Here is a 27,812-nt window from a genome sequence, read left to right on the forward strand (position 1 = left end):
AATGATGTAGCTTCTACAGCTTTTTGGGGCAGCATATTCCATGGACCTACCACCCTCTGAGTGAAGTAGTTCCTCCTCATCTCAGTTTTGAAAGAGCAGCCCCTTATTCTAAGACTATGCCCCCTAGTTCTAGTTTCACCCACCATCGGGGACATCCTCCCCGCATCCACACGATCCAATCCCTTCACAATCTTATATGTTTCAAAATGATCGCCTCTCATTCTTCTGAACTCCAATGAGTAGAGTCCCAATCTACTCAACCTCTCCTCATATGTCCATCCCCTCATCCCCGGGATTAACCGAGTGAACCTTCTTTGTACTTTATTTTAATTTTTGCCTCTGGACATTTTCTCTCTCAAAGATACTTTCTCCCCATCCTCTTTCCGGGGTCGCCCCTCTGTCACACAATATACCTAGCCAAGGCTGTTGGTGGAAAATTTGCTTCCTGGTCTTCATTAACCAGCACCAAGAAGCCATACAAGAACAATCTGGAAATACTCAGCATCATATTTTTCTCTGGTGGAGTTGTGGGGGCGGTGGGGAGGGTGGGGAGGTGGTGTGGCGGGGGAGCGGGGTGGGGGGGAGGAGGTTGGGGAGTGGGTAATAGTACATTCTCAGGATGCAATGACTGGGATCATGAACATAATTATTTCTAAAATTATGCGGTTTCCATTTTACACGAGGGAGATTTATTTTGACTTTGCTCTATTTTTCTTTAATCAGGAGCAGCTGTTGGTGTAGACAGTGAGGTCAGCACACTCAATGTTCACAATATATCCCAATGTTTGCACAAGAGGATAAATGATTATGACAACACTATTGCAGGTTTGATTTAACATATACTTTCTCAGAGGTAGCCGTCCTATAGTATCAGAGTACAAATTTAGGGAAGTATTGTGTGTTGACTAAGATTGAATACCAACACCCTAAGATTATACCAGTTCAAGCCTGTCACCCTACTAACCTATTGAAAAGTATTCAGGAAAAGTTGCAGTGTTTTTTGATATACAGGCTATTAAAGGAAGGTAACATTCATCATGGATAAATGAAGGATTGAAAAAACCCCAGCTAACTAATGTCTGGCTAATAAAAGAGCCTTGGATTTTCAGTTTCCAAGTTCCAGAAATTCATTTGTGAGAGATTATAGGGCAAGGTTAACAAAGCAAGAGGCGGGTCATTCCCCAGTCCCTAATGCACGCATACATACCTTTGCACCTCAAAAATTATTTTGCAAAATTAGGTGTTGAACTCACTGAATATAAAGTTTAAAAGGGAGGATTTGTAAGATAAATTCTAATTTTTATGTAGAAAATAAATATAATGCCAAACAGCAATTTCATACAAAAATGCATCATTTAGGGTTTTTTTTAAATATGGGCAAAATTTTGAAATATTTAGGTCTTGAAGTATTTCACCACCAAAATCCTACAGTATTCCAGCATAAAGGTTAGTTCAGGAAAAACTTGATCCACAAAGTTAATAATCTAAATTTAAATGGGATTTAACTCTAGGGAATGAAATTCTTAATGAAATGCCTGTGTTTCTCCATAATTAACGATGTTAACAAAATCATGGCCCGGAATTTGGTCTATCAGCCTGTTTTCAGCAGGAATGTCACGGTAGAGATAACAAAATGGCAAAAGTGAACTTACTGTCGAGTTTCTGCCTGAGGCCTGCCCAATGCCATTATAGAAAGGACCTCGAATTAGGTGGCCAGCACTCGCCGGAAACAGACGGGAGCTTCATTATTGAATACATTTCAGGGTTCTACGGTATCATTAGGACCCCAGTACAATTTCGGTGCAGATAAACTTGCTTGTTGAGTACTGGACGCATACCCACCTCCCGCCCTTCCCACAACAGAATGGGAAACAGCCAGAACCACACTCCCTTAAAGAGATTGTTGGAAGCAGCTTTGGGAACAATAACAAATAATTTACTTGGCACTTTTTGGGTACTAAGATGAGCATAATTGTTCTCACTGCGCATCACTGCTAATGCTCCCCTCTCTTCAAAAATGCTCTCAGTCACCACCCCACTTCCCTATCCAATTGGCCCAAACGTCCCCTTCAATCTCTTGCTGCAGGCCCGTGTTCTGTGGATGGTTCACTGGCAGATCACCAGTTGAATGCAAATAAGAACCGACCAAAAAAATGGCGTAATCACTCCATCCACCGCCGAAGGTGAAAATCAACTGCCAGATGCTTCAAAGCCACACGTTCTCACAATTTAATTGGCATATAATTGGCAATTGAATTTCAACACAGATAAATGTAAGGTATTACATTTTGGTAAGAAAAATAGGGAGGTCACATATTGCTTGGAAAATACAAATTTAAATGGTGTCTTAAAGCAAAGGGATCTTGGAGTACAAATACACAAAGCACTGAAAGTAGTGACACAGGTTAACAAGGCCATAAAATAAGCAAACCAAGCACTAGGGTTTATTTCTAGAGGTATAGAATTGAAAAGTAGTGAAGTTATGCTAAACTTGTATCAAACCTTGGTTAGACCACACTTGGAGTACTGTGTACAATTCTGGTTGCCATATTATAAAAAGGCACTGCAGGCACTGGAGAGGGTGCAAAAAGATTTACAAGGATGATATCAGAAATGCAAGGGTATACCGATCAGGAAAGGATGAACAAGCTGGGTCTCTTTTCTCTTAAAGAGAGAAGGCCGAGAAGTGACCCAATAGAGCTCTTTTAAATTATGAAAGGTTTTGATAGAGTGGATACAGAATGTTTCCACTTGTGGGGAAGAGCAAAACTAGGGCCTAGAAATTCATTAAGGCGCTGCCAGCTTTGCGCCCAGTTAACGCCTAAAGGGTGATTTTGCGCCAAAAATGAGTTTGCGCAGATATTCAGCGCAGCGGTATTGGCGGCGGTAGCCGTTAGCGCTGCGCCGGCACTGATGACGTCATCGGTATGCGCAGTGCCCCGGTCCCACCCCGAAACCGCGCCGATCCCCATATTTAGTTGCGGCCGCCTCCTCCAAAGCGGCCGCAAACAGCGACCAGAAAACGGGGCCGTCCTGCTGCCTTAGTGGGGCGCTTTAAAGCGGAAGGTGCGGCCGGCCGCTTTTGCGGCGGCCGCCTGCCCGCAACTCCTTCCCCGGCCTCCTCCACCCCCCCCCCCCCGCGGCATTGCCGGCTGCTTTCCGCGAGCCTGGCACTTCTCCGTGGTGCCGGGCTCATTTGCCGGCACTATCCAGCTGCGATCTCCCCGTTGCAGGCAGCTCCCCCTTAAGAGAAGGAGGAGGCCTGCAGTACCGCAGCCTGCCGCTGCGCAGCGCCTGGCGCAGCGGCGCCAAGAGCGCTGATATTCAGTGTCAGCGCACCAAGCGGAGGCGGGCACACCCTGGTATAGCGCCCGCTTCCGAATTGGGGCGCTAACAATGAATATCTGACGATCGCTATAGGCTTCCCGCCCAGCGCTAACTTTTGGGCGCTAGCCAGCTGGCGGGGCCATCGTGAATTTCTAGGCCTAGATGTCACCAAGAAATCAAATAGGGAATTCAGAAGAAACTTCTTTACCCTGAGAGTGGTGAGAATGTGGAACTCGCTACCACATGGAGTGGTTGAAGAGAATAGTATAGATGCATTTAAGGGGAGGCTAGATAAGCAAATGGGGGAGAAGGGAATAGAGGGTTATGCTGATAGAGTTAGATGTGGAAAGATGGGAGGAGGCTCGAGTGGAGCATAAACGCTGACATGGACTGGTTGGGCCGAATGGCCTGTTTCTGTGCTGTATATCCTATGTAATCCTATTTCATTTCATTAGCAGGTTATTAATTGTGGACAAAACAGGGATTCTCACATTTTCCATTAAAAGTGGAATGTCAGGCCCTGGGCATCTCATTGCAGTGAATTACTGTCCAAAAAGAGAAATCCATCGTATCACAAAAGATTCAAATCCTAACTAAAGTCTAGATGCAAGCTACTTCAATCAGCCTATCTAAGCTTGGTTGTATTCCAAATTTCAGTCAAGCATTGCACTCCCTTTAGTATTCATATATCATGTATAGCACAGAACACTAATAAACAGGAGCCTTGGGTATGTCTTGATTTTTTCCAATCCCTCATTTTCATGCCTTCTGCTTTCTCCCTCCCTTATACTCAGTTGTTTGCATTGGTTAATCATCTTCCACCTGTGAGAACAGACATACAGGCTTCAACACCTCTCGCATCTTCCAATGCTTTTGTTGCTTATTATTTTTGATGGCAGAAGGCAACATGAATACAATTTCCCTCGGGTGGGACACAGACCTAAGGACTTAGGGATTAAATCTGGTTGGTTAAATTCCAATTAGTTTGATTAAATCATCATACATAGTGACATCTGCAAATAATATGACAAATGTTTTCTATCAGGATCCAGGTAGTCATAATAATATTTTAATTTTGAATCCATGTAAACAGAAAATTTCAGAACACCAAACCAATTATTGTTCATTGCTGCAACATTTGCCAACTATTACGTAAGACGGGAACATCATTTTTCCCATGCTAAAGCACATCAGGTAACTGTAACTTGATCTGAATTTACTAGCAATGGGAGCTAAACTGAGGTGACCTAGACTGGGTGACATACTGCTCTTATCCTAGGCTAGGTTTCTCACTGCATTTTCCATCCTCCTTTTTGGAAAGTGCCCAGCTTCCATTTGACAGCACCCCATGGCAGCATAATTGAGACTGGCAAGTCAATGTGTTTGGAAGTCACAGATGTGAGCCCACGCCTTATGATTCTGTGGCATTGTTTGCTGGTGCTGCAATGCACAGTCCAATCATACTGCTTGCCATTACAGTCCCCTCCACTTACACCGTCCAAGCTTAGCAAGGGCAGCTGCTTATATCAGGCAAATGGTGCTCACCATAGGAGTCAATTACAAAGGCGCCGTTTATAAAAAGAAAAGACTTGCATTTATATAGCGCCTTGAGGGCGGTGGTGACTTTGACAGCCACTGGTAAGGGGTGTCCACCCGCTCCTCTGGGCTCCAGGTGTTGCTGCAGCATTGCGCAGATGTCAGTGACTACCTCTCATGAACGTCTCACTTTGGCACTGCTGCTCAGTCAAGTTAAGGAAGCTCATCCTCGGCCTGTAAACCCTGTGTTGGGGCTATCTCCTGCGGCGAGGTGCAACCCTGCGCTGACGCCCTCTGTCCTGTGCAGCATCAGATGGGTGAGGAGGAGGTTGGCACTCCTGGTGCTGGTGCTGCTGTTGTGGCTGCTCTTCCTCCGATTCTGAGGACCAGGATGACAGGGTATAAATTGTTCCCATGCTGCTGGTATATATCTCAGTTGAGGACTAGAAGTTATAAGTGCTCAGTCAATGTGAAGAGAGGGTTTTCCAAGGAGGTGACAGTGCATATGGATCTCAGCTTCATCACTTACAAACTCAGTAGGCCTGCAAAGAGTGTTCCAACACCTCAAAAAACAAAGTTCTGTCATCTGTAAGTGAGACATGTTGGAGCTCCATTTTTATGTCAAGAAGTCAGGCACCTGCTGAATCTGACACAATCAGCTGGTGTGGTTTGGGACTGGCGTAGAGCACGCTGAAAATGTAATAAAATGGCAAGACCCTGCTAAAATCGGCTTATCTAGGCAGTTAACAAGCTGTTAACTGCCTTAAGTGCCTTTCCCGCCGCTTGGTGGCAGGACCGATCGGGACTCCCAGAGCCGGCACTTGGCAAAGTAGCGAGGAGACGGGATCGCAACCTGCCGTCAATCAAAAAAGATTTTAACCGCTGACCCGCCTCCAAACCTGCCCTTTGAGCGCTGGCAAAATAGTGGCCTCAGTGTCCAATGATCAGCAGGATGGCAGACCAGATGATATCAGTTGGATCCTGCAGAAACTGAGAGATAATGCTCTGAAACTCTCGAAAACTGGCTGCCATCATTCTCACCAAACATACCCCAAAGCCTGAAGTCCTGTGTTCAGAACATCTATATTACATGCACTGACTGGTCTAGAGGCCTCTCTGTTAGGGGAGATGGCTGGAGAGTTCCTGGTGCCACCATTCGCTCAGAGGCCCAGTCTTCAAAACAGCAATGACTAGGGGATGTTGATCTCAAATAAAAGCAGTGTTGATGGTTTTCACACATTTGGTGGAGATCATGGATAAGTGCGAGGAGTCTAATACATACATTGCAATACAATGCAGGAAGTTTGTCAAGCCATTCAGAACATGCTGGGAAATATATGTTGTAACAGGGCGCCAGGAGGCAATATTAAGAACATTAGTGATTTCTAGAGTGGCAGCTACCACTCTTTCGGTAGATGCCTTGAGTATCAGCCAAACTCAACACTTTTACAGAATTTCCAAGACTTAATTTGGACTATTTGGCCTCTTCTACCATCAGGCCCAGGACCAATGAGTTATACTGCAGGACTTCACCAGATTCGTCCAGCAAATAGATTTACATCATGTTTCTTATAAATGTAGTTTGGTGTTCAAGCTTTCAGGGAACCTAGTATTTTTCCCATCATTTTCTCCCCTCCTCCACATGTATTGTTGTCCTCCAGTACCTTGGCGTTGAAACAAATTATAGCACACCTGTCACTGGCTGGCTGAAGTCAGTTGACTCATGCATCTGTATGGTTTAGCTAATCACTGCCATAAGCAGCTCAGCCATCTGACACTTGTTGTTATTATGGGACAAATTAGTCTTCACAGGTGAAGTTTTTAGAAATATGTGGCGCTGTCATATGAAAGAGACTAACTGTGTGATTGAAGGAGGTCACCTGTCATGTTTGGTTAAAAAGCAAAAGTGACAAAGCATTTGACAGGTCTTCAGATGAGTTAGTGTACACAGACAGATGGAGGAACAGATGGACAACAGCAGAACACTCCCCTATCCTTGTCTTGCTGCATGTTCAGAAGGTTATGAATTTGGTTCTTGCACAGCAACTAAATATTTTTGCCTCTCCAGAGTACAAGTTTCCTCTGTAAATAGGAATTCTTCATAAATTGGGCCATGTGACAGAAACACCCGAGAAAACATCAGGGTGCACTTATTTTATAATTCACAGCTACAACTGGGATATCATCAGCTGAATTTCTTAAAGAATTTGTATTTATACAGCATCTTATTACGTCCTCAGGATATCCCAAAGCACTTTACAACCAATGGGTTTCTTTTGAATGTAGTTACCATTGTTATATAGGCAAACACAGTAGCCAATTTGTACACAACAATGTTCTGCAAACAGTAAATGATGACCAGTTAATCTGCTCTTGGCACTGTTAGTTGAAGGATGAATGTTTGGCCAAGACACTGGTAGAATTCCCTATTGTTTTGAATAGTACCTTTAACATCCACTTGAGCAGGCAGACAGGACCTCGGTTTAACATCTCACCTGTAAGACAACACCTCCCTCAGTACTGAACTAAATTGTCATCCAAGTTCATAGTGGAGCTTGAACACATGGGGGGAGAAATTCAGTATCGCCACGTTTGGGGCGTTATACTCGAGCGGCCGCAAAATTTAGCGCCCGGTGCAAATTATCGCCACCTACAGCTAAATTGACCTGCTTCGCCCCAGGAGGTACTTGGAGCGCTAAAACAGGCGCTGCACGACGGTCCTAAGGCGCTAAGCCGGAGAAGCAAGGCTCTACCACCGAGGGCGGGCGCAGCGCAGGTGCGGCCAGTTAGCGATTGCACGCAGACACGCTGGCGCCGGTCAGCTCTTAAAGGGGAGGGTTGATTTTGGATTGCAGCCACACCCTGCACATCGGAGCCCTGATTCTCGGCCTGGACAGACCTGCTGCCACATTCTAACGCCTAGGACCATGGAGAGGGCCAGGGAGCGAGCGCAGCGGTTCAGTGAGGGGGCCCTGCAGGTTCTGGTTGGCGCGGTGGAGCACAGGCGATCTATCCTGTTTCCGGACAGTGGCAGGAGGCCGTTGCCCAACGACTATCGCAAAGCTTGGAGGGAGGTGGCTCACAGAGTGACCTCCAGCAGCATGGTGCCTAGGACCCCTGTGCAATGCAGGAAGAAGTTCAACGACCTCACTCGGGTCGTCAGGGTGAGTACCCTTTTCAGTATCCTCTTCATTCCTGCATGTGCACCTCACTTTATGGCCAAAGGGTGCTGAAAGCCCCAATGCCCAGCCCTCATCCAACACCTATGGGCCTTTCATGAAACTCACACGCACATTCAGCACTTTACACACTGTAAGGGCTATTCGACCATGGGAGGCAGTGCAGCCAAGATCAGGGCTTCACACTGTAAGGGCTATTCGACCATGGGAGGCAGTGCAGCCAAGATCAGGGCTTCACACTGTAAAGGCTATTCCACCATGGGAGGCAGTGCAGCCAAGATCAGGGCTTCACACTGTAAGGGCTATTCCACCATGGGAGGCAGTGCAGCCAAGATCAGGGCTTCACACTGTACTCAGAACCCGTCCTTTCTCTTGCAGGGCAAGCTGGCCCATAACAGGAGGCAGCAGCAACGGACTGGGGGAGGCTGGCCTCACCTTCAAGACCTCAGTGATCTGGAGCAGCGAGTCCAGCGCAATATGGCAGGCCGGATGATTGGCCCCATCGCCACTGGAGATGCCAACCCTGTTATGGACAGCAATGGTAAGGTCATCACCTTTTTGACCTCTCTCCTTCCACTTGTGCCTCACACCAACGTCCTTTGCCACTATCGAACCAATACAGTGCATTGCAGCACTCATGCCTCCCTCGCTGCTGCCCTGTCCTCACGCTAAAGCAACTCTTGTACCTCCCTGCTTTCAGATGCTGATTCGCCAGGTGAGGAGGCGGGCCCTCAAGCTGCCACTGTGAGTGATTTTGAAGGCGAGGAGGGAGAGGAAGCCGGACCATCAGTGCCACCCTCAGCCGAGGCAGCCCATGGCCATAATGGGGACACATCTTCCCTGGAGGGGAGTAAGGGGGAAGGATCTGAGGAGGGTGAAGCTCCGGGGCCCAGCGGGCTGCAGCAACACGGGGTGGTAGGGAAGCTCGGCGGCCTTCTCCCCGGAGGGAGAGTCTGGCCTCCAGTCCTGCTACAGTGAGCACAGAAGAGGTGCGGCTCCTCGCTGAAATGGGCGCCCAGGCGGAGCACAAGCACACTGAGCTCATGGCTGCAGTGGCAAGGATGCCCGAATCCATTGAGTCACTGGCAAGGAGTGTCCAGGACTTCGGCGCAGCACAGGCAAGGAGTCTGCAGGACTTCGGTGCAGCACAGGCAAGGGTTCTGCAGGACTTCGGTGCAGCACTGGCAAGGAGTCTGCAGGAGTTCGGTGCAGCACAGGCAGCTTCCAGACAACTGCTTAGTGGTGCAATGCAGTCAGTGGCTGGTCTAATGCAGACACAGATTGAGGCCACACGAGCACTGACTGCTGCCACCCTCGCTGGATCAGGCACGAATCGCTGGGGCCCTCGCCGCGCCGCAGCAGGCCAGCAGTCTGTGCTTCAGCAGATTGCTCCGCATGCTGCAGTGCTGCCCCGTGGGAGTGCCAGTGTGTCGTCCGACCAGGGAGTGCCTGTCCTCTGTCAGGATGGCAGCATTCCTGCTGCCAACACTGTCACTTCTCCACTGCAGCTGCCACCACCCATAGGACAGACTGCTGCCGCCCATGCAGAGTTGGAGCAGTCAGCAGCCGGGCCCTCCAGGCCCAGAGCTGGTCCAGGCCATCCCTCAAGGGCATCTGCCGACTCAGTTTCTGACATTCAGCAGCCTTCCCCCAGCCTTGCTGCAGCCACTGGGGTCCCATTGCGGAGGAGCTGCAGGGTGGGAAGGGGCCAATCTCGCAAGCGAAGCAGATCACCCTCGAAGGGCAAAAAGTAGGAGGTGTGGCAAAATGCTGTTAATTTTTTTAGTGAAGGCCGAGGATCGTGGTCATTTTCTGTTTACTCTTTTGTTCATTGTCTCCAGGTTGTGAGAGCCAGTTATGTGTCTGACTGCTTTTTTTGGGGTTTCTCTCCATTACTTTGTCATGCAAGAAGGGCACACAGTTTGTTAAATAAAGAAGTGTCTTTATTCAGATTGTGCATGTTTGCTCTTTGAACTATTTGTTGCTTTGACCGGCTCAGGGGTTGCGGAACGGTTCCATTCATGTTCTTTGAATGGCACAAGCCATTCCCTCAGAGGGGGCCTAGAACCAACTTGCAATAAGCTGCTGACGGATGGCCATTGCACTTTGTGCCTCCCTCCCGTCCTGGTGCTCCTCCTCCTCTGCTGGTGCTCCAATGTTTGGCGGCAGTGGCTGAGTCCTGAGGATTGCCAGGTTATGCAGCATGCAGCACACTACAACGAAATGGGAGACTCGCTCAGGTGAGTACTGAAGGGCTCCTCGGAATGGTCCAGATAGCGGAACCATTGCTTTAGCACGCCGATTGTGTGCTCAATGATGTTCCTGGTCACTTGATGGCTCTCATTGTATCATTCTTCAGCAGGGGTGCTGGGCGCACGGAGCGGGGTCATCAGCCAGGTGCACAGAGGATAGCCCTTGTCCCCGAGAAGCCAGCCTCCTGGGTGAGCCGGGGCTTCGAAAAGGTCTGCCACAGAAGTCTGGCGCAGGATGAAGGCGTTGTGGCTGCTGCCTGGAAAGCGGACATTGACAGCTAGTATCAGCTGTCTGTGGTCACACACCAACTGGACGCTCAACGAATGGAACCCCTTCCGGTTGCGGTAATCCTCGGCATTCTCTTGCAGCGCCCGCAAAGCCACATGCGTGCAGTCAATGGCGCCCTGGACCATGGGGAAGCCCACTATTCTTGCAAATCCCATTGCGTGCTCTTGCTGCTTGTCCAGGGTCATGGGGAAGGAAATGTACTGACGTCTCCTTTTAAAGAGGGCATTTGTGACTTGGCGGATGCAGCAATACACCGCGAACTGGGAGACATTGGCAATGTCCCCAGTAGTGGATTGGAAGGAGCCGGTGGCATAGAAGTTGAGAGCCACTGTCAGCTTCACTGCCACCGACAGAGACGTCCTGCTCCTCAGTTGAGGCTGCAGATCTGGCTGAAGCAGGTGGCAGAGCTCAGTGACCACCTCCCTGCTGAATCGAAGCCTCTGAAAACACTGCTCCTCAGACATGTTGAGGTAGGAGAACTGTTGGCGGAAAACCCTGGGACGGTAAGGCCTCCTGTGCCGACGCCTGTTGGCCCTCCTCCGTCTGGCCATCATTGGCACTCTCTCTCAGCGTCTCTGAGCCCTCTCAATGCAATGGAGAAACCCAACATTTCCACCCATTGCAGCCCCCATAGTATGTGGCCACTCAAGGTTATGCCAGTGAAAAATCAAACCAACTACAAAGTTCTGGGCTGAAGCCAGAAGTACCTGTGCGAGCGCTGACTCAATGCAGAAAGCTCTCTCCCTTTGTCTCTCTGCAAATCTCTCTCTCTCTCTCTCACAGAAGGAGTGGTCCAAAAATGGCTACCACAAAGAAGCCAGGAAGAGCCCCCTTTAAATAGCGCCCCCCCAGCCCCACAGCGACTGGGAACCATTCCAGTCAACCAGTCGCTGGGAGCGCCAGGCGGAAAGGAGGGGGGCGCCACTGAAGTTCCGGTTCAGGGTGCCCCAAGAGCGTTGCACCATGAAATGACGTCAGGATCTGCGCGCGCAGCTGAGCGGGCGTTGCAGTTTTGAGCCGCCGCTAAATGTCCGCTCAATTTCGCGAGAGGCGCAGGTCTCACCGCGCCCGGGCGCTAGCCGCTTCGCGCCCCACTTATTGCCCTCTTAAGGCGCTAACGGGTGGCGCTAACAACTGAATTTCTCCCCCATGGTCTCCTCACTCAAAGCCAATAGTGCTACTAACTGAACAAAGACTGAACAAGCAACTTAGTACAATAAAAACTTATCTTATACAGTCTCGACCACTTATAGTGGGTGCATTGCTGTTAACGCCATTTACCCATTTTACATGGTGCATGGTAAAGCCAACTAGGGAGGTTGCCAACATATTTGAAAAAAACAGGAAATCTCACTTAGCAACTGCCTGTCTTAGATGTTAGCAGTTGCATCTAGAATCTCATCACTAAGGTAATCACACTTTAATGAGGTGCGAACAGCTGATTGAAACTGCTTGAAGAACCGACTTTGGCTGAAATCAGCAGAGCTTTTTAAATTGGTAAGTACAGGGTAAATACTTATTAAACTGCCCGAAATATGCAACATTAATATGTCAGCTGTGGCTCAGTTGGTAGCACACTCGCCTCTGAGTCAGAAGGTTGTGGGTTCAAGTCCCACTCCAGGGACTTGAGCACATAAAGCTAGGCTGATACTCCAGTACAACACTGAGGGAGTGCTGCACTGTTGGTAGTGCTCTCTTTTGAATGAGATGTTAAGCCGAGGCCCTGCCTGCTCTCTCAGGTGGATGTAAAAGATCCCATGGCGCTATTTCGAAGAAGAGCAGGGGAGTTATCCCCAGTGTCCTGGCCATTACTTATCCCTCAACCAACATAACAAAAACAGATTATCTGGTCATTATCACATTGCTGTTTGTGGGAGCTTGCTGTGCGCAAATTGGCTGCCGTGTTTCCCACATTACAACAGTGATTACACTTCAAAAGTACTTCATTGGCTGTAAAGCGCTTTGAGATGTCTGGTGGTCGTGAAAGGCGCTATATAAATGCTAGTATTTCTTTCTTTGTGTATCCTGCAGCAGAATGGAGGTGGGGCTGATTGAGCTAATGGATTGAACAGGCTTGCTATTGGCCCTTGAAGAATAAAACTATTTCATGGTATACTCTTGCCTACGGCCATGAATATAAAACAGTATTCTTCACTTTATACGCAAGTTCACATTTTCACTAAAATTAGTCAACATTGGAAAATAGCATGTATAGAGACTCAAGATTGAGTCGTGCCCTCTTTGGGGCGCTAACTTCACTGGGGCGCTAATTTTAGCGGTTGCCGCCGCTAACCTCCCACTGAATTTCGCAGGCGGCGTTAGCAGCGCCGCGCCCAGGCGCTAGTTGCTTTGCGCCCCTTAGGGCGCTAACGGGAGGCGCAAATCAACCGAATTTTCCCCCCAAAGTTCATGGAATTAATTTTGTTTCAATTTTGACTCCTCCTTTTTTAAACCAGCAGTGGTTTTTGCAATGGACACTGGTAACCAGTATGTTTTGTGTTCATTGATGCACGATGATGAGTACACCGAACAAGTAAAAATTGTAACATAATTGCAGAATTTTTTTTTGATTAACCGTGAACAGTTGATTACCAGGTAATAACATGATCAGTACATATTAAGACATTATCAGTGCTCAGTACACATTGTAAACTAGATCTGTTTTAGGAGAAAAATGAAACTTCTTCCTAATTTTGTCCTTCATTTTAAGTGTTGTGTACTATTTTGAAACAAATCAGTGCATTGCCAACAGTTTTATATTATTTCGGTATTGAAGCAAACAGAAGAGAAAAAAGACTAAAGAGAATGCTTTATTCCACACTGCTGTTGATGTCCTAAAATGAAATAATTTTAGGCAGTCATCTGCCCAGTTTGTAGTGGGCAAGAGTCCACAACACAAGCCTGCTCCTAATTCAGCACTAAGTCAATCTATGAGGCTACAGGGTTTGGCTGATGGGAGAAGTGGAAATATCACACAGGGGAGAGGCTATTCAGAGGTTGTAATTATAGTATGTTGTTGGGACAGGGCAGAAGAAGCATCTAATTTGCACATAACCCATGCTACGCCCAATTTAGGGGTGCTTAACACTAAGGCCTAGAAATTGAGTTTTGGCTTAGCCAGGGCTTTAGCGCCGGAAGTTAGTGCCGGCGCTAAGTCCCCCTGCGCGCGCCAAAAATTCAGCAGGGCCGCGCCCAAACGGCTGCCGGCGCTACTGAAGGGTCTTTGCGGCGGTAAATCGGCGCTAACTGCCGTTTCGCGCCGCAATTCCGGCGCTGCGGCACCCGATGCGGTGCGGCAGGCTCGGGAAGTGCAGGCCTCCTCCTTCCCTTAAGGAGGAGCTGCCTGCACCCGGCCGCGGCCCGCGAAAATCTTTTTAAAAATGAGCCCGGCACCTCGGACAAGTGCCGGGCTTGCTTCTGTTCCGGGGGGGGGGGGGGGGGGGGACGTCCGGGGAGGGAGCTGCGGCCAGGCGGCCGGCGGGAAAGCGGCCGGCCGCCGCGGGGCCTTTAATGCGCCGGCGCAAAGACTTGTAAGACTCTGTTGCCAGAGTCTTAGTTGCGGCTGCCACGGGCGAGGCGGCCGCAACTGAATTTCGGCGCTGGGGCCCGTCGGCATGGCAACCGGGACGCTGCGCACACCGATGACGTCATCGGTGCCGGCGCAGCGCTACCGGTCTACCGCGGCGGAAGGGCCCCAGGCAATTTCGGCGCCGGCGCCAATTGCAGCGCTAGGCCCTCTAGCGCCGCAAAATCGGCGCTAAGGGCACTCAATTTCTAGGCCTAAGTGTTCTATACCCATGACATTGACCATCTCGATGAACACAAATACACTGAAAATGTTAAACGCCTATCAGCTTTCTTAATGACATAGTGGGTTTAGTCAGCAGACAGATGAACCACATTGATCAGGAAGGTCCCAGTGTTGGCTGCTCTTAGTGAGAGAAGCAGTGATAGAAGCACTACAATTGGCCTCAGTATTCCTGGGTTGAAAAGGGCAAAATCCAGGGGATCCCTGCTGAAATAGTGCATGTGTAGATGTCAGGCTGAGAACAGGATCAGTTCAGCTGTGGCATCCCACATAGTTAACAAGCCCGCTGACAAGCCCGCTCACCCATGCATAATGGCCACTTGGACAAGGTACCAGAGAGGAACCAACACTGTATAAACTGTACAAAGTCAGTGACTTTAATAGAGCAAAGGAGGGAAGATAAAATTCCAAGTTAGGTGCAATTTTGCCTAAACAATACTGACCTCAGGACTAAAGAATTGCCGGAGCCAATTTGAAACTCACCGTTTCCAGACCCAAGAGAACAAGGAGTGGGATTGTAGTCATTCCTCCCTGAATCCATTCTTCCAGGGACACTGTACCATCATGGTCATAATCTATCTCCTCCATCATCTCATGAAGAATCTATTAGAAAAGGAGAATTGAAGACTTCAAAAACACTATCAACTTAGCTTGCGTACAGTTAAATTTATGTTGTTGCGAGTAGAAAACCCAAAGCTTAAATTTGACCTTGGCCACAATTCAGATGTTGAAAAATAATATAATTTAGCTGAAGTCTGGCTTCTGAAGCATTCCCATTTATTATGGTTATATATACACAGTTACATGCCTCTGCTTAACTTCAATACAACAAATGTTTGTCTGTCTGAAGTCGTGGGGATCTTGATATCTATGTCAGTTTGTGGCTATATGATAGAAATATGCACAAAATTAAGTGCCAGAAGTGAATTGAATTGCAGCAGTTCAGGATAATTTTTCCAGTATATGAATTTTGGCTAACATGCTTAAGGTTTGACCAACAAATTTAAAGCGCGTGTCCCTTTAAAAGAAGTTCCAGATATAGGCTTCCGGTGGCATCATTGGGTGTGCAGGTGAGTAATGATACTTTCCCATTAGTTATATTAAAATCTACAGCCATTTTTGCAGAAATTGTTTGTTTTCTTCTTCCTCGTTCGGTGGCCCAGGACTGTCAGTGACTCTCTAGGGGGTATTTTAATCCAAGAAATATGGGTGGATTGGGGTTGTGTGGGAAGTTAAAGTGTTAAAAATCAGAATCCCGACCAAAGCCTGCCTCCAACCTGCCCACTTCCGGTTTTAACAGAGGCAGGACAGGGGCCAGGCAGCCAACCTGCTCCCTGGAGGCCTCGTTTTACAGGCCTTGTGAAACCCGCCAATAAGGCATGGACTGCTGGATTGAGGAGGTAAGTGGCTTTACACTTACCTCCTGGATCCAGCATCCCTGCCTACCCCATCTCCGCCCCTCCCCACCCCCGCCCCGTGATCAGAGATTCCCCACGAGGCCTCCGATTCCCCTCCACCCGCAGTCCTCCCTTCCCCGCAGGCCTCAGATACCCCCAAAATGCCTCTGAATTCTCCACCCGCCCCCACCAGAGGCCTCCGATCTCCCCCACAGGCCTCCGATCACCCCCCCACGTGGCCTCCGATCTCTCCCCCACAAGGTCTCCGATCTCGCCCTCACAAGGCCACCGATCCACCCCCCCACAAGGCCACCAATCCCCCTCATGTTCCTCCGGCCCTCCGATCTCATCTGCCTCCCTCTTGCTCCTCCTGGCTCTCTGGTGATGATGCAAGGAATCCTCTCCTTCTCCTCTGGCCACCGATCTGCTGCTCCAGAGCACCCTTCTCCTCCGGCTCCCAATCTGGCACTCCGGCCCCCGATCCTTCCTGACCCCCAGCATTTGCACAGGCCCCCGATCATTCCCAATGCCCCCACCAATCCCCCGGCTCCTCCAACCCTCCCTGTGCTCCTCCGGCACTAGCCCCCCAGTCACATGCGATCTCACTCTCCCTTCTCTCTGTGGCCTAGTGCTGCAGGCCTACCTGCCTGCAGCTAGCCAGCCTCTCAATCTGGCAGGCTGCATGTGGAAAACAGAGGTTTCCCATGCAAACCCGTTCTCCCTGGTTTCCCGACCGCTTCTGAGCACCCCACCACCCTGCTCCTAACCCGCCTCCCCATTAAAATGTTGTCCTCTATGTGGGGCTAAATGCTTGCTATTTCATTAGGCTCCAACAATCAGAAGTCTAAACTCTATTATGAAAAGGTTGAAAAATAAATAAATACATCCAGAGCCTCCCCATGTGCAAGCTGGACAGGAAAATGAATAGGTGGTAAGAAAATAAGGACAGGTAAGGTAGAAAGCAAAAAATAAAATAAAACAAGAGAAAAATAGGGAAGGGAAACAGAAGTGAAGAGAAGGAGAAGTTACAATGCAGAAACAGGCCATTGGGCCCAATCGGCCCATTGATACAAGCAAACAGATCTAATTGAATATACCCACCCTGTTCCAATGTTCCTTCACCTTTGTCCCTCTGCTTATGGTTTCCCGTCTTTGTGGAATGCAAGTAAGGCCAACCACTCTAGTCTGCAGACTCACACCCAATCCTCCATGCTCAAATCTTCTCATCGCACTTCAACCACTCTCCAGGGATCAACAATTGGAATACTGCCTTTCTTCCCTTTCAGCTTGTTTATAGGCTAATGAGATGTTTAATTGCTTTACTACATTAGATGGTGATGAAATAATTGTTCTCTTCAGTGTTCTTATTACAGTACGTACATGCAATTGTATTATTCCTAATAAATGGAAAGGTGGTCTGTTTAACAACAATGACAACTTGTATTTATATAGCGCCTTAGATGTTGTAAAATGTTCCAAGACATTTCACAGGGGTATTATAAGACAAAAAATTTGACACCGAGCCACATAAGGAGAAATTAGGGAAGATGACCAAAAGCTTGGTCAAAGAGGTAGGTTTTAAGGAGCGTCTTAAAGGAGGAAAGAGAGGTAGCGAAGCGGAGAGGTTTAGGCAGGGAATTCCAGAGCACAGGGCCTAGGCAACAGAAGGCAAGGCCACCAATGGTTGAGTGATTATAATCAGGGATGCTCAAGAGGGCAGAATTAGAGGAGCGCAGATATCTCACGGGTGGGGGGAGGGGGGTTGTGGGGCTGGACGAGATAACAGAGATAGGGAGGGGTGAGGCCATCGAGGGATTTGAAAACAAGGATGGGAATTTTGAAATCGAGGCACTGCTTAACCAGGAGCCAATGTAGGTCAGAGAGCACAGGGGTGATGGATGAACGGGACTTGGTGCGAGTTAGGACACAGGCAGTCGAGATTTGGATCACCTCAAGTTTATGTAAGGTAGAATGTGGGAGGCCAGCCAGGAGTGCGTTGGGATAGTCAAGTCTAGAGGTAACAAAGGCATGGATGAGGGTTTCAGCAGTGGATGAGCTGAGGCAGGGCAGAGACGGGTGGTGTTACGGAGGTGGAAATAGGCGGTCTTTGTTATGCCGCTCATTTCAGGGTCAAATATGACACCAAGGTTGCAAACAGTGTGGTTCAGCCTCAGACAGATGTTAGGGAGAGAGAACGGAGTTAGTGGCTAGGGAATGGAGTTTGTGGCCAAAAACAATGGCTTTGCTCTTCCCAATATTTAATTGGAGAAAATTACTGCTCATCCAGAACTGAATGTCTGACAAGCAGTCTGACAATTTAGAGACTGTGGAGGGGTCCAGAGAAGTGGTGGTGAGGTAGAGCTGGGTGTCGTCAGTGTATATGTGGAAACTGATGCTGTGTCTTCTGATGATGTCGCCAAGGGGCAGTATGTAGATGAGAAATAGGAGGGGGCCAAGGATAGATCCTTGGGGATACCAGAGGAAATGATGTGGGAGCGGGAAGAGAAGCCGTTGCAGGTGATTCTCTGGCTACGATTAGATAGATAAGAATGGAACCAGGTGTGTGCAGTTCCACCCAGCTGGATGACGGTGAAGAGGCATTGGAGAAGATGGAGTGGCCAACCATGTCAAAGGCTGCAGACAAGTCAAGAAGGACGAGGAGGGATTGTTTACCTTTGTCAGTCATAAAGGACGTAATTTGTGACTTTGATGCGAGCCATTTAGGTACTGTGGCAGGGGCGGAAGCTGGTTGGAGGGATTCAAACATGGAGTTGCGGGAAAGCTGGACACGGATTTGGGAGGTGACAACACGTTCAAGGACTGTGGAGAGGAAAGGGAGGTTGGAGATGGGGCATTAGTTTGCAAGGACGGAGGTTTGCAGATTGTTATTATTATTAGTTTTATTAAAATGCTGGAAGGTGGGGACCTAGCTATCCTGTTTGTAATAGGGTGCTGCTTCATACAGTTGGATCTGTTTCTGTGTTCCATCAATGTGCATGTCTAGAAGGCTTGACATTTATTTAGACTTGAATGGTTGAACCTTTGCTTCTGAGTCGATGAAAATGAACACCAAATTCTAGATTTCCATTTTTTTTTGCCTCTTTTAGAGTGGAGGACTAGTTGGCACCTTTTACCTGGCAGACTGACCTAGCTGCAGACTTTAATGAAAGCAGTATTGAATAACTACTGAGCTGTTTGCACTGAGCCAGTTGCGTGCAATCGCTGATCTATTAAGGGCACTTATTGGTGCTGAGCTGTTGGCTGTGGTCCCCAGGAAAGTTGTCACAAGTTTTAGTTCAATTGTGCCATTTCCCAGTGAAATATATAGAGAAAATCTCAATTGTTTAGTTTGAGTGACTATGGCAGCATTATTAGTACAATCAGAATGCCCCGAAAGAGATAGCTCCCTTCTGACTGAACAAGTGACAAGGCGCTTTAATTCAACATATCAATATTTCATAGAACAACTAATCAACTGAATTACCAGGTAATTTATTGTTTTATGAAACACTGATACAAAGAATGGGTGTCGCATTAGCGTGTTAATTTTTGCTACAAAACAGGATTGGGATTTCCTAATTGAAATAGATTGATCAGGTCCGACTATGCATCTTAGGTGGGGTTTTACTGTAGAAAGTGAAAGGGAGGGAAAATGAGAGTGTTTTAAATAATGGATGTCATTTATAAACAAGGTTTGTCTCCTGGAGCTCACTTGATTTCCTTAGGGAGTTGGAGAGGAATATCTCAGAAAAAAAAACCCAGTCAGGTAAAACTCTGTTTTCTGCCTCTCAAAAACAACAATAACAACATTTGCATTTATATAGCACCTTTGATGTAATAAAACATCCCAAGGCACTTCACAGAGTGTTAGCTGTTGTGTATGTAATATGTGTGCTACTTTGAACCTATGGACAGGACTGCACTACTTGTTGGGCGTAGTGATACGCAGTACCACTCCTGGCCATAGGGGTATAAATAGTACTGTGGGTACTGATCCCCCTCAGTTCCCGCCTGTGGGCATGAAGTAAAGACCTACGTATAGTCCCTACCTCCAACCAGTAAAGACCTGTTTTATTGTTACTGATTAAGTCTGAGTATTAATTACTTGAACAACTCACAGATTTAACACTGGCGATGAGTCTGATTCGGACCCTGCGGCAGTCACTCCACGGCAGCTTCGTCCACAGCCAGGACGTTGCAGAGAGGTTTCCACCCTCTCCACCCCACTGGAAGACATCCTGACCTCGGAGCCTCCATCGGCGACCGTCAGCTTCTTCTCCAGCTTGGTGGTAGGTAAGCCGTTGTCTGAGCCGGGCAGCGACGCGACAGGCAGTCGATCGCGTTGGCCGCACGAACGGGGCTGGGGGAGCTGGAGGAATAGGGCGCGAGAGCCGCTTCGAGCGGGAGGTGTTTCAACAGAGCGATCGCATCTCCTGATAAGAGCCGAGAGCCGCTTCGCGATCCAGCGATCGCATCCGCTGATAAGGGCCGCACTCGGGCGATCGCGGCGAAGATAAGGGCCGCACTCGGGGGCTGAAGGGAGACGGCGTTGGGGGATGGGTGAAGACCGCCAAGCGCGGGAAAACCGCCATTTTGTGGGCGGAGGACGACGGCAAGAGCGGGAAGCCGCCATCTTGGATAGCAGTAAAAAAAAAAAATCTGAGAAATTGCAAATCTACAATGCCTAAACACGGGAATATTAGCACCTTTGATAGTGACCTCGAAGATTGGGCCATATATGTTGAAAGAGTAAAAAATTATTGTAAGGCCAATAAAATTCGTGACCAAGATAAAGCTCTAACATTATTAAATTTAATGGGTGCGAAGACATACGGGCAATTGAAACACCTGTTATCACCAGATGAACCGGCGGATAAGACGTTCGATGAGATTGTTACTGTCCTGAAAGATCATCTAAACCCCACGCCGCTGATGCTAGCGGAACGATTTAAATTTTACGACAGAAGGCAGCTACAGCATGAAAGCAATGCTGAATATTTGCTGGAATTGCGTAAATTAGCGAAATATTGCCAGTTTCGAACGGGACTGACAGATGCACTACGAGACAAATTTGTGTGTGGGTTATTTAAACAGGATACACAAAAGCGACTGCTCGAGGAGAATGAGCTGACGCTTGAGAAGGCGGTCACTATGGCAGCAGCACACGAAGCCGCAGCGAGAGGCACGGCAGTAATGCAGCTACGGTCACCGGAGCTCAGTGCACACAAATTGGGTGTGAGTTCTGGCAAATGTTATCGTTGTGGAAAGACAACGCATGATCAGAACCAGTGTTGGTTTAAAAACCAAGAATGTAGAACTTGTGGTAGGCTTGGACATATAGCTAGAGTATGCAGGTCAGGGAAGAAGACCAGCAACAAGAAGTCACCGCAAGGAAAATACGCAAAGGTACACAAGGTGACTGAACAGGAGTCCGATTCAGACGCTAGCAGTAATGAACTGGCTAGCTTAAGCTGTAATGAACTGGCTAGCTTAAGAGTACTCAACGCTGGTAAGGGTGCAGACCTCCAGACAATTTGGGTCACTCTTCAGATAGAAGGAGTCCAAGTAAAACTGGAATTGGACACTGGATCGGCATTGACGGTCATAAATAAGAAAGATTACGGAAAGTTATTCCAACATATTCCCCTACAGGATACGGGGATTATATTGAAAACATACACGGGGCAAAGAGTGTACCCCATCGGGAAAATAGAGGTTGCAGTGGTCCACAAGGGCGAAGACAGTCAAATAATGGACTTATATGTGATATCTAAAGGAGGTCCTCCACTACTAGGACGGGAGTGGATTAGGAAAATGAATATGGACTGGCATTTCCTACAAACAATAACGAGTGAGAACTCGGTGAAGATAGTCGGCCCAGACTCTGGAACGGATGATGGTAAGCCCAACTCAGGTGCAAAAGACAAAGTTTCAGCACAGAATTCCACTGAGCAACAACAACATAGTTTAACTGTGGATTCTGAGTCTGGCAAGTCTACTGATGTGCCCATTTCTGAGGGACACCGGGCTCGAACTCAACTCCATTTCAAACTACAACAGCAATTAGAACAAATGCTTCGCCGTTTTGAGCAAGAGTTGAATGCAACGAAAGAGTTCTTTGATATAGAGTTGGAGAATCTGGAAAGACAACAGAAGCAGCTGATGGAGAAAATGGAGCAGGAGCACACAAAACGTCTGATGTCAGAGGAGTTAACGGTCAGCCAACTCCTGCATATGCTGAAGGACAGGACTCTGAAATGGGAAAAACTTGAACACGAACTTCAATATTCAAACGAAAGGGGTTCGGAGCTCTCAAAGGTTATTGGAAGAGCTGAGGTGGCAACACAGACTGAGATGACTGCAACAGAGCAGCCCTTGGATGCCAAAAGTACGCTGACTCACGTCAACGTAGAACAACAGACCGCTGAAACAGCTGCTCCGGTAGAGGGATTGAATAGTCCGATCAATCAATCTCCAAAAGAAGTTGAAGTAGTAAAATCTCAAATGAGGTCATTAGTAAACGACTTGCTGAAAGCCCAGAAAAAGCTGGATGAAGAGGTACGCATGAAGAAGTCTCTTCAGGAAAGATGTCTGGACTTGGAACAAAAGCTGGCTAACGCCCAGCTGGGTATGGAGGAAATAGAAGACCCTCTCGCTGGCCTAGATCAGGACGACACCGAATATTACTATGGCATTGCACAGTTATGGAGTGGATGAACAGTGTACAAATTTGCTTTTATGTAATTATGAGCTTTTTGCTATTTCTATTTGGTACAATTTTCGTCCTTCAAATTTTAGTCCATCTCCCATAGTGTTGCACACGGAGGTCAAGAGCAAGTGCAGTATTCAGGTGAAGCAGAGTAAGTGAGCAGGGTAATAACTGGACCCACTCAGAGGAGGGCATCATGGGGAGAGTGGAGGAGGTAAATAGGAGAGAGAGAGAGGGGGAGAGAAGGAGGATGGGGATAGAGGAATGGAAGAGGGGAGAGATGAAGAGGAGGGGGACAGAAGAGGAGGTAAAGGGGCAAAGGTGCCAGGGAAGGAGTGGGTGGCACTGGGCCAGAGGCCAGGACTGATTTTCTTCTCAGTGGGAGAGGAGGTGCAACAGCCAAGGGTTCATTTTCTTTACAGCGATGGGTGGGAGTTCATAAGATAGGTTTTTGGCTCAATGTGAGAGGTGGGAACCTTTGAGTTGCTTTTGGCTGGGCAAGTGGGGGTAGGAGGACGAAGGGACCGAAGTTGCATCTGAGCAGGGTGGAAGGTGGGGGTAGTGGTGGGGCCACTGTGCCTATCTGCTGGCAGGTGGCTAATAATTGCGAGTAGCCTATCAGCTGGGATGGGGGCTCTCCAAGGCATGCTTTGCAGCTGGGGTATTAACATTTCAGAAAGGAGCAGATTGTACACTTTCCATCACACATGTTCAGATCATGATATGTGTTTTCAGTTTGTTGAAGCTACAAGTTTTCGACTTGGATCTGGCCACATGCAACCAGATTTTCGGTGGGACCCTCAAGCTATTACGAAGCTTGGATTGCTGCATTCTTCTCATTTAGTGCAAGCTAGTTCTCCTTCACCTCCACTACTTTTTCTATCCACCCTATTAAACGCAGCCACAGTTTAATCTAGCAAACCACTAAATTGTTTGGAATTAATACCAGATTTGAAACACTATTCTCTACATGTCTAACCCCCTCCCCAAAAATGTAAATGGACCACTCTATCCGTCGGCCGCTTCCTCAGCTTTGTGCCTGGTTGTGTGGCAGCGTTAGTTAGCACTCCCATTTGGTGACCAGCCTGCTGTCTCCTCCACTGACTTGCTGTCAAGATGTTCGACAGACCATCGGACTTCACAGGAGGACCAGTGAGAATACAATTATTGGTGGAACAACACAGATGCACTGTTCAGATGGCAGGCAATCAGGTATTCCCAAGAAGATTGCGTGCATAACGACGCAAGAGTTGAGGTTACTTACAGCAGGGCAGTCACAGTAGCATTAGTTCACACAGGGCTGGGAGGACCCCCATCCCCACCCACATGGCTGGCTACTCAGACCTTGTAGCCCCCCTCTTCCCCCATGATAAGCTTCTCAAACCTCTTAGCTTTCCCGCTGCTGATAAGCAGTGCAGTCCCCCATCCCCCACTCACCACCTACAACTAAAATATCAATTGTGGTTGCTCACCATTTTTAATAATGTAATAGATATAAACTGTTTTTTTAACGTTTCAATGCCCACAACTATTTGCTCATCTACCTAAGGTTTATGCCATAATGATTGTCAACAAGCAACAACAAAAATGTGTATTTATATAGTGCCTTTAACATAGCAAAACGTCCCAAGGCACTTCACAGGAGTATTATAAGACATAACATTTGACACTGAGCCACATAAGGTGATATTAGGGCAGATGACTAAAAGTTTGATCAAAGAGGTAGGTTTTAAGGAGCATCTTAAGGGAGGAAAGAAAGGTAGAGAGGTGGAGAGATTTAGGGAGGGAATTCGAGAGCTTAAAGCCTAGACAGCTGAAGGCACGGCCACCAATGGTGGAGCGATTAAAATCGGGGATGCGCAAGAGGTCAAAATTCTGATATCAGTGCCATTTTTATTTTGGCTTTAGAATATTTAAGTCTAATCCTCATTAGTTTAATGAGGAAGGGAATATATATATTTTATTGACAATGCTTGATCCTTACGTAGTGAGCAGGTAACAGGTCTCCTCGAGATGGACTTGCATCATTTAATTTCTAATCAAACTTATTAACCAAGGTTAAAATCGGTTCACTACAGTGGCTTTAACTTGACTAATGGAGCACACTACATACAACTCAAAATAGTGGTAGTTTAAAATAGCCAAGGATTCAAATTAAATTTGGACAATGTCTCTGACAGACCTAAATTTGAAACCTTTTGAAGTTGAACCTGCAGTCTGAATTTGCATTATCACTTGTCCCTAAAAGTTTACTGGCAGCATGCATCCAAATCCCTAGTGGTTAATCAAACTCTGAATTAACATTCAGAGATTGTACATTAGGGATCCTTTAAACTTCAAATTCTGAACGCACATCCCCAGGCTGGAGTCCCCCTTAATTGAGTTCTGTTCTGTACCACAAATGGATATGTGAGGTGTAAGGGTACATTGTAGTTATTTAAATACTAATTTTCTTCCATAAATAATGAATTAAAATGCTAAATTATGAATTATGAATTGTTGCAAGGTGTCAGAAAAAGGGAATATGGGAGAAAAAGCATATGTAAGCTGTTCATTTTGCAAATAAAGGAGCAATTGCATAGTTGAATTTGATGATTTGTTAATTCCAACCAACAAATAGTTATTCTCCAATGAGTCAAATGATAGAGCTGTACATCACTATTTGTATTTCTGAAGTACAGACATGTAAACAGTAAGCTATTTAAAAATGGTTTCATGATGAAGAAATAGATTTTACAGTATTATGCAGGCAATTTACTACCATCTCTTAGCTTCTGCCGTCCTCCTCCCATAATCTTGGGTCATGAACTAATCCAAACCTTGGGGGATGGGGAATTTCCACAGTTCATTATTTATAGTGAATTTGTGAACCGGTTCTTTATACACTTTATGATTTTGATATAAATATTGAACAGTGGAAATTTCCCCCCAGGTGTGTGGACAGATGTTACCAAGTTGCTGGCAACACCATTACATTTCAACCATTGGGAACTGCAATTTGATTATTTTCTCTCTCTCTTTCTCCCCTGGCTTTCTCCCCCACCCCACCCCCACCTCACATTCCTGACTTTTTCTTCTCTCTCTTTACCTCTAACTTTGTTAGCTCAGCAGCTCCTTCACATGGTTCAGTTCAGATCAGGAATTTGTTATATCGTATTGTGGGTCAGAATCCATGTTGTACCAATTTGTGGCATCCTACATCAATATGCTGTCACCAAGCTGGCTCGATCATGTTTATTTAAAATCAGACCTGCCCTAGCTAAATTCAAGAAAACATAACTTCTTGAATTAGGATTTATAGTTCTGACATAAAACACTACAGGGTCATTTTAAGACTAATAATCTAAATGTCTAAATTTGATAATCCAAAAGAACAGGGAGGCATATTTGATAATTAATTGTTAAAACTGTAACTTTAGCCTACTTAGCAATAAAACTCAGATGAGACAAAAAGGTTATTGAATAAAAGACCCTGGGCTTTATAAATAGAGGCATAAAGTACAAAAGCCAGGAAGTTATGCTAAACCTGTATAAAACACTAGTTCGACCCCAGCTGGAGTATTGTGTCCAATTCTGGGCACCACACTTTAGGAAGGACGTGAAGGCTTTGGAGAGGGTACAGCAGAGATTTACTAGAATGGTTCCAGGGATGAGGAAATACAGTTGCGTTGATAGACTAAAGAAGCTGGGGTTGTTCTCCTTGGAGCAAAGAAAGCTAAGAGGAGATTTGATAGAGGTGTTTAAAATCACGAAGGATTTCGATAAAGTAAATAAAGAGAAACTGTTTCCAATGGCTGAAGGGTCAATAACGAGAGGGCATAGATGTAAGGTGATTAGCAAAAGAACCAGAGGTGACATGAGGAAAAACTTGTTTATGCAACGAGTGGTTAGGATTTGGAATGTACTGCCTGATAGGGCGGTGGATACAGATTCAATAGTATCCTTCAAAAGAGAATTGGATAAATACTTGAAGGAGAAAATTTTGCAGGGATATGGGAAAAGAGCGGGGGAGTGGAACTGACTGGATTACCCTTCGAAAGAGCCAGCACAGACTTGATGGGCTGAATGGCCTCCTTCTGTGCTGTACTATTCTATGATTCTATGATTAGCATGTCTATTTACATTTTACAAAAAGTCATGGAAATGATGACAGGCACAATATGAAGCATCAAGAGATGATAATATAACATCCACTTGTTTTCCACAGTATTAATCATTAATAACTCCATGATTCATATGTATACTTGAGTTGGCAAAATTTGAAATAAGACATCACTTTAAGATTGCTCAATATTTGCTAGGAGATTCATTGATGAACATTTTAGTTCATAAATTGATTTAAAAAAAACTTCCATTTCCAGTCAGCTTCCCAATATATTCAATTTAAAGGGACATTGGTCTTTGTGTTTGGACAAGGGGAACAGCTGCACATCATTTTCATCATGATGCCATCGCATGCAAATGACACAGTGACATGTTAGTAGTTCTCCATATAATCCAACATCATTTCATTGTTTAATGTTATCTTCAAATATTTATGCAATTTTAAGGGCCTAATTATTTTTGTGAGTTTCTTAAATATTTTGAAATAAATATAAATTGTGAAATCATGAATCTAGAAATGGATTCTGTTCAATTCTTAGCTGTCCTATCACATGGGGCCATAGCTCAACAGTTTCAAACCATATGTCAGGATGTCTCAAAAATTGCAGAACTGCATTTATCAGATTTGAGATACTTCTAATAAATCACAGAAAGTTATTCAGTCTGAGACTATTTCTGTATTTCTCACTGTAGTCTGCCAGTAAGTACAACAGCTGCAGTTTAGCAATATGTAAAATCTAAAGGTTGAAGTCTCCAGTAACATGAGATTGAAACAGGCATACAATAATAATGTATACAAGTATATATGTTTCTATGTTATTTTCTTCCATTTCTGTGGTGCGGATCTTCTTGGTTTGAAGACTTTCTCCTAGTCCTGTATACCCAGCCTCCAGAAAGTGGGCAGGCAAAGTCCAGGGGAATTGGCTCTCTGATTTTTTTATTTTTCTCTGGGGAGAAACATCTGGCCTCCACAAAGTACATGCCCACAATGTCAGGTTTCAGATCAGAAAAGTCACTGTGTGAGGAATCACTGGCATAAATCTGCTCATCCTTGGGATCATGAATCAGAGTTCCAATGCACTGTGCTATGTTAAAATGATTTATTATGCATAAATTATATGAAGGTGCAACACTAGAACATTAAGGTGAGTTAGGTTGTCTAATTAAACCAAGAGGTCTAGTTCTTGTACTGGAGTAGAACAGATCCATAT

At 46.5% G+C, this 27,812-nt stretch overlaps 1 protein-coding gene across 1 annotated transcript in view; it reads right to left on the minus strand.

Annotated features, from left to right (window-relative positions):
• dgkb (diacylglycerol kinase, beta) overlaps positions 1 to 27,812 on the minus strand; it is a 1,409,408-nt gene that overhangs the window by 1,192,423 nt on the left and 189,173 nt on the right. The window contains exon 6 of the mRNA XM_085988391.1: positions 14,875 to 14,994. Coding sequence (XP_085844517.1) covers positions 14,875 to 14,994 — 120 coding nt within the window. The remainder of the gene's footprint in view (positions 1 to 14,874; positions 14,995 to 27,812) is intronic.

The sequence above is a fragment of the Somniosus microcephalus genome, chromosome 5 (genome assembly GCF_052327205.1).
Source record: "Somniosus microcephalus isolate GS21.2 chromosome 5, FLI_Smic_1.0, whole genome shotgun sequence".
Lineage (NCBI taxonomy): Eukaryota > Metazoa > Chordata > Chondrichthyes > Squaliformes > Somniosidae > Somniosus > Somniosus microcephalus.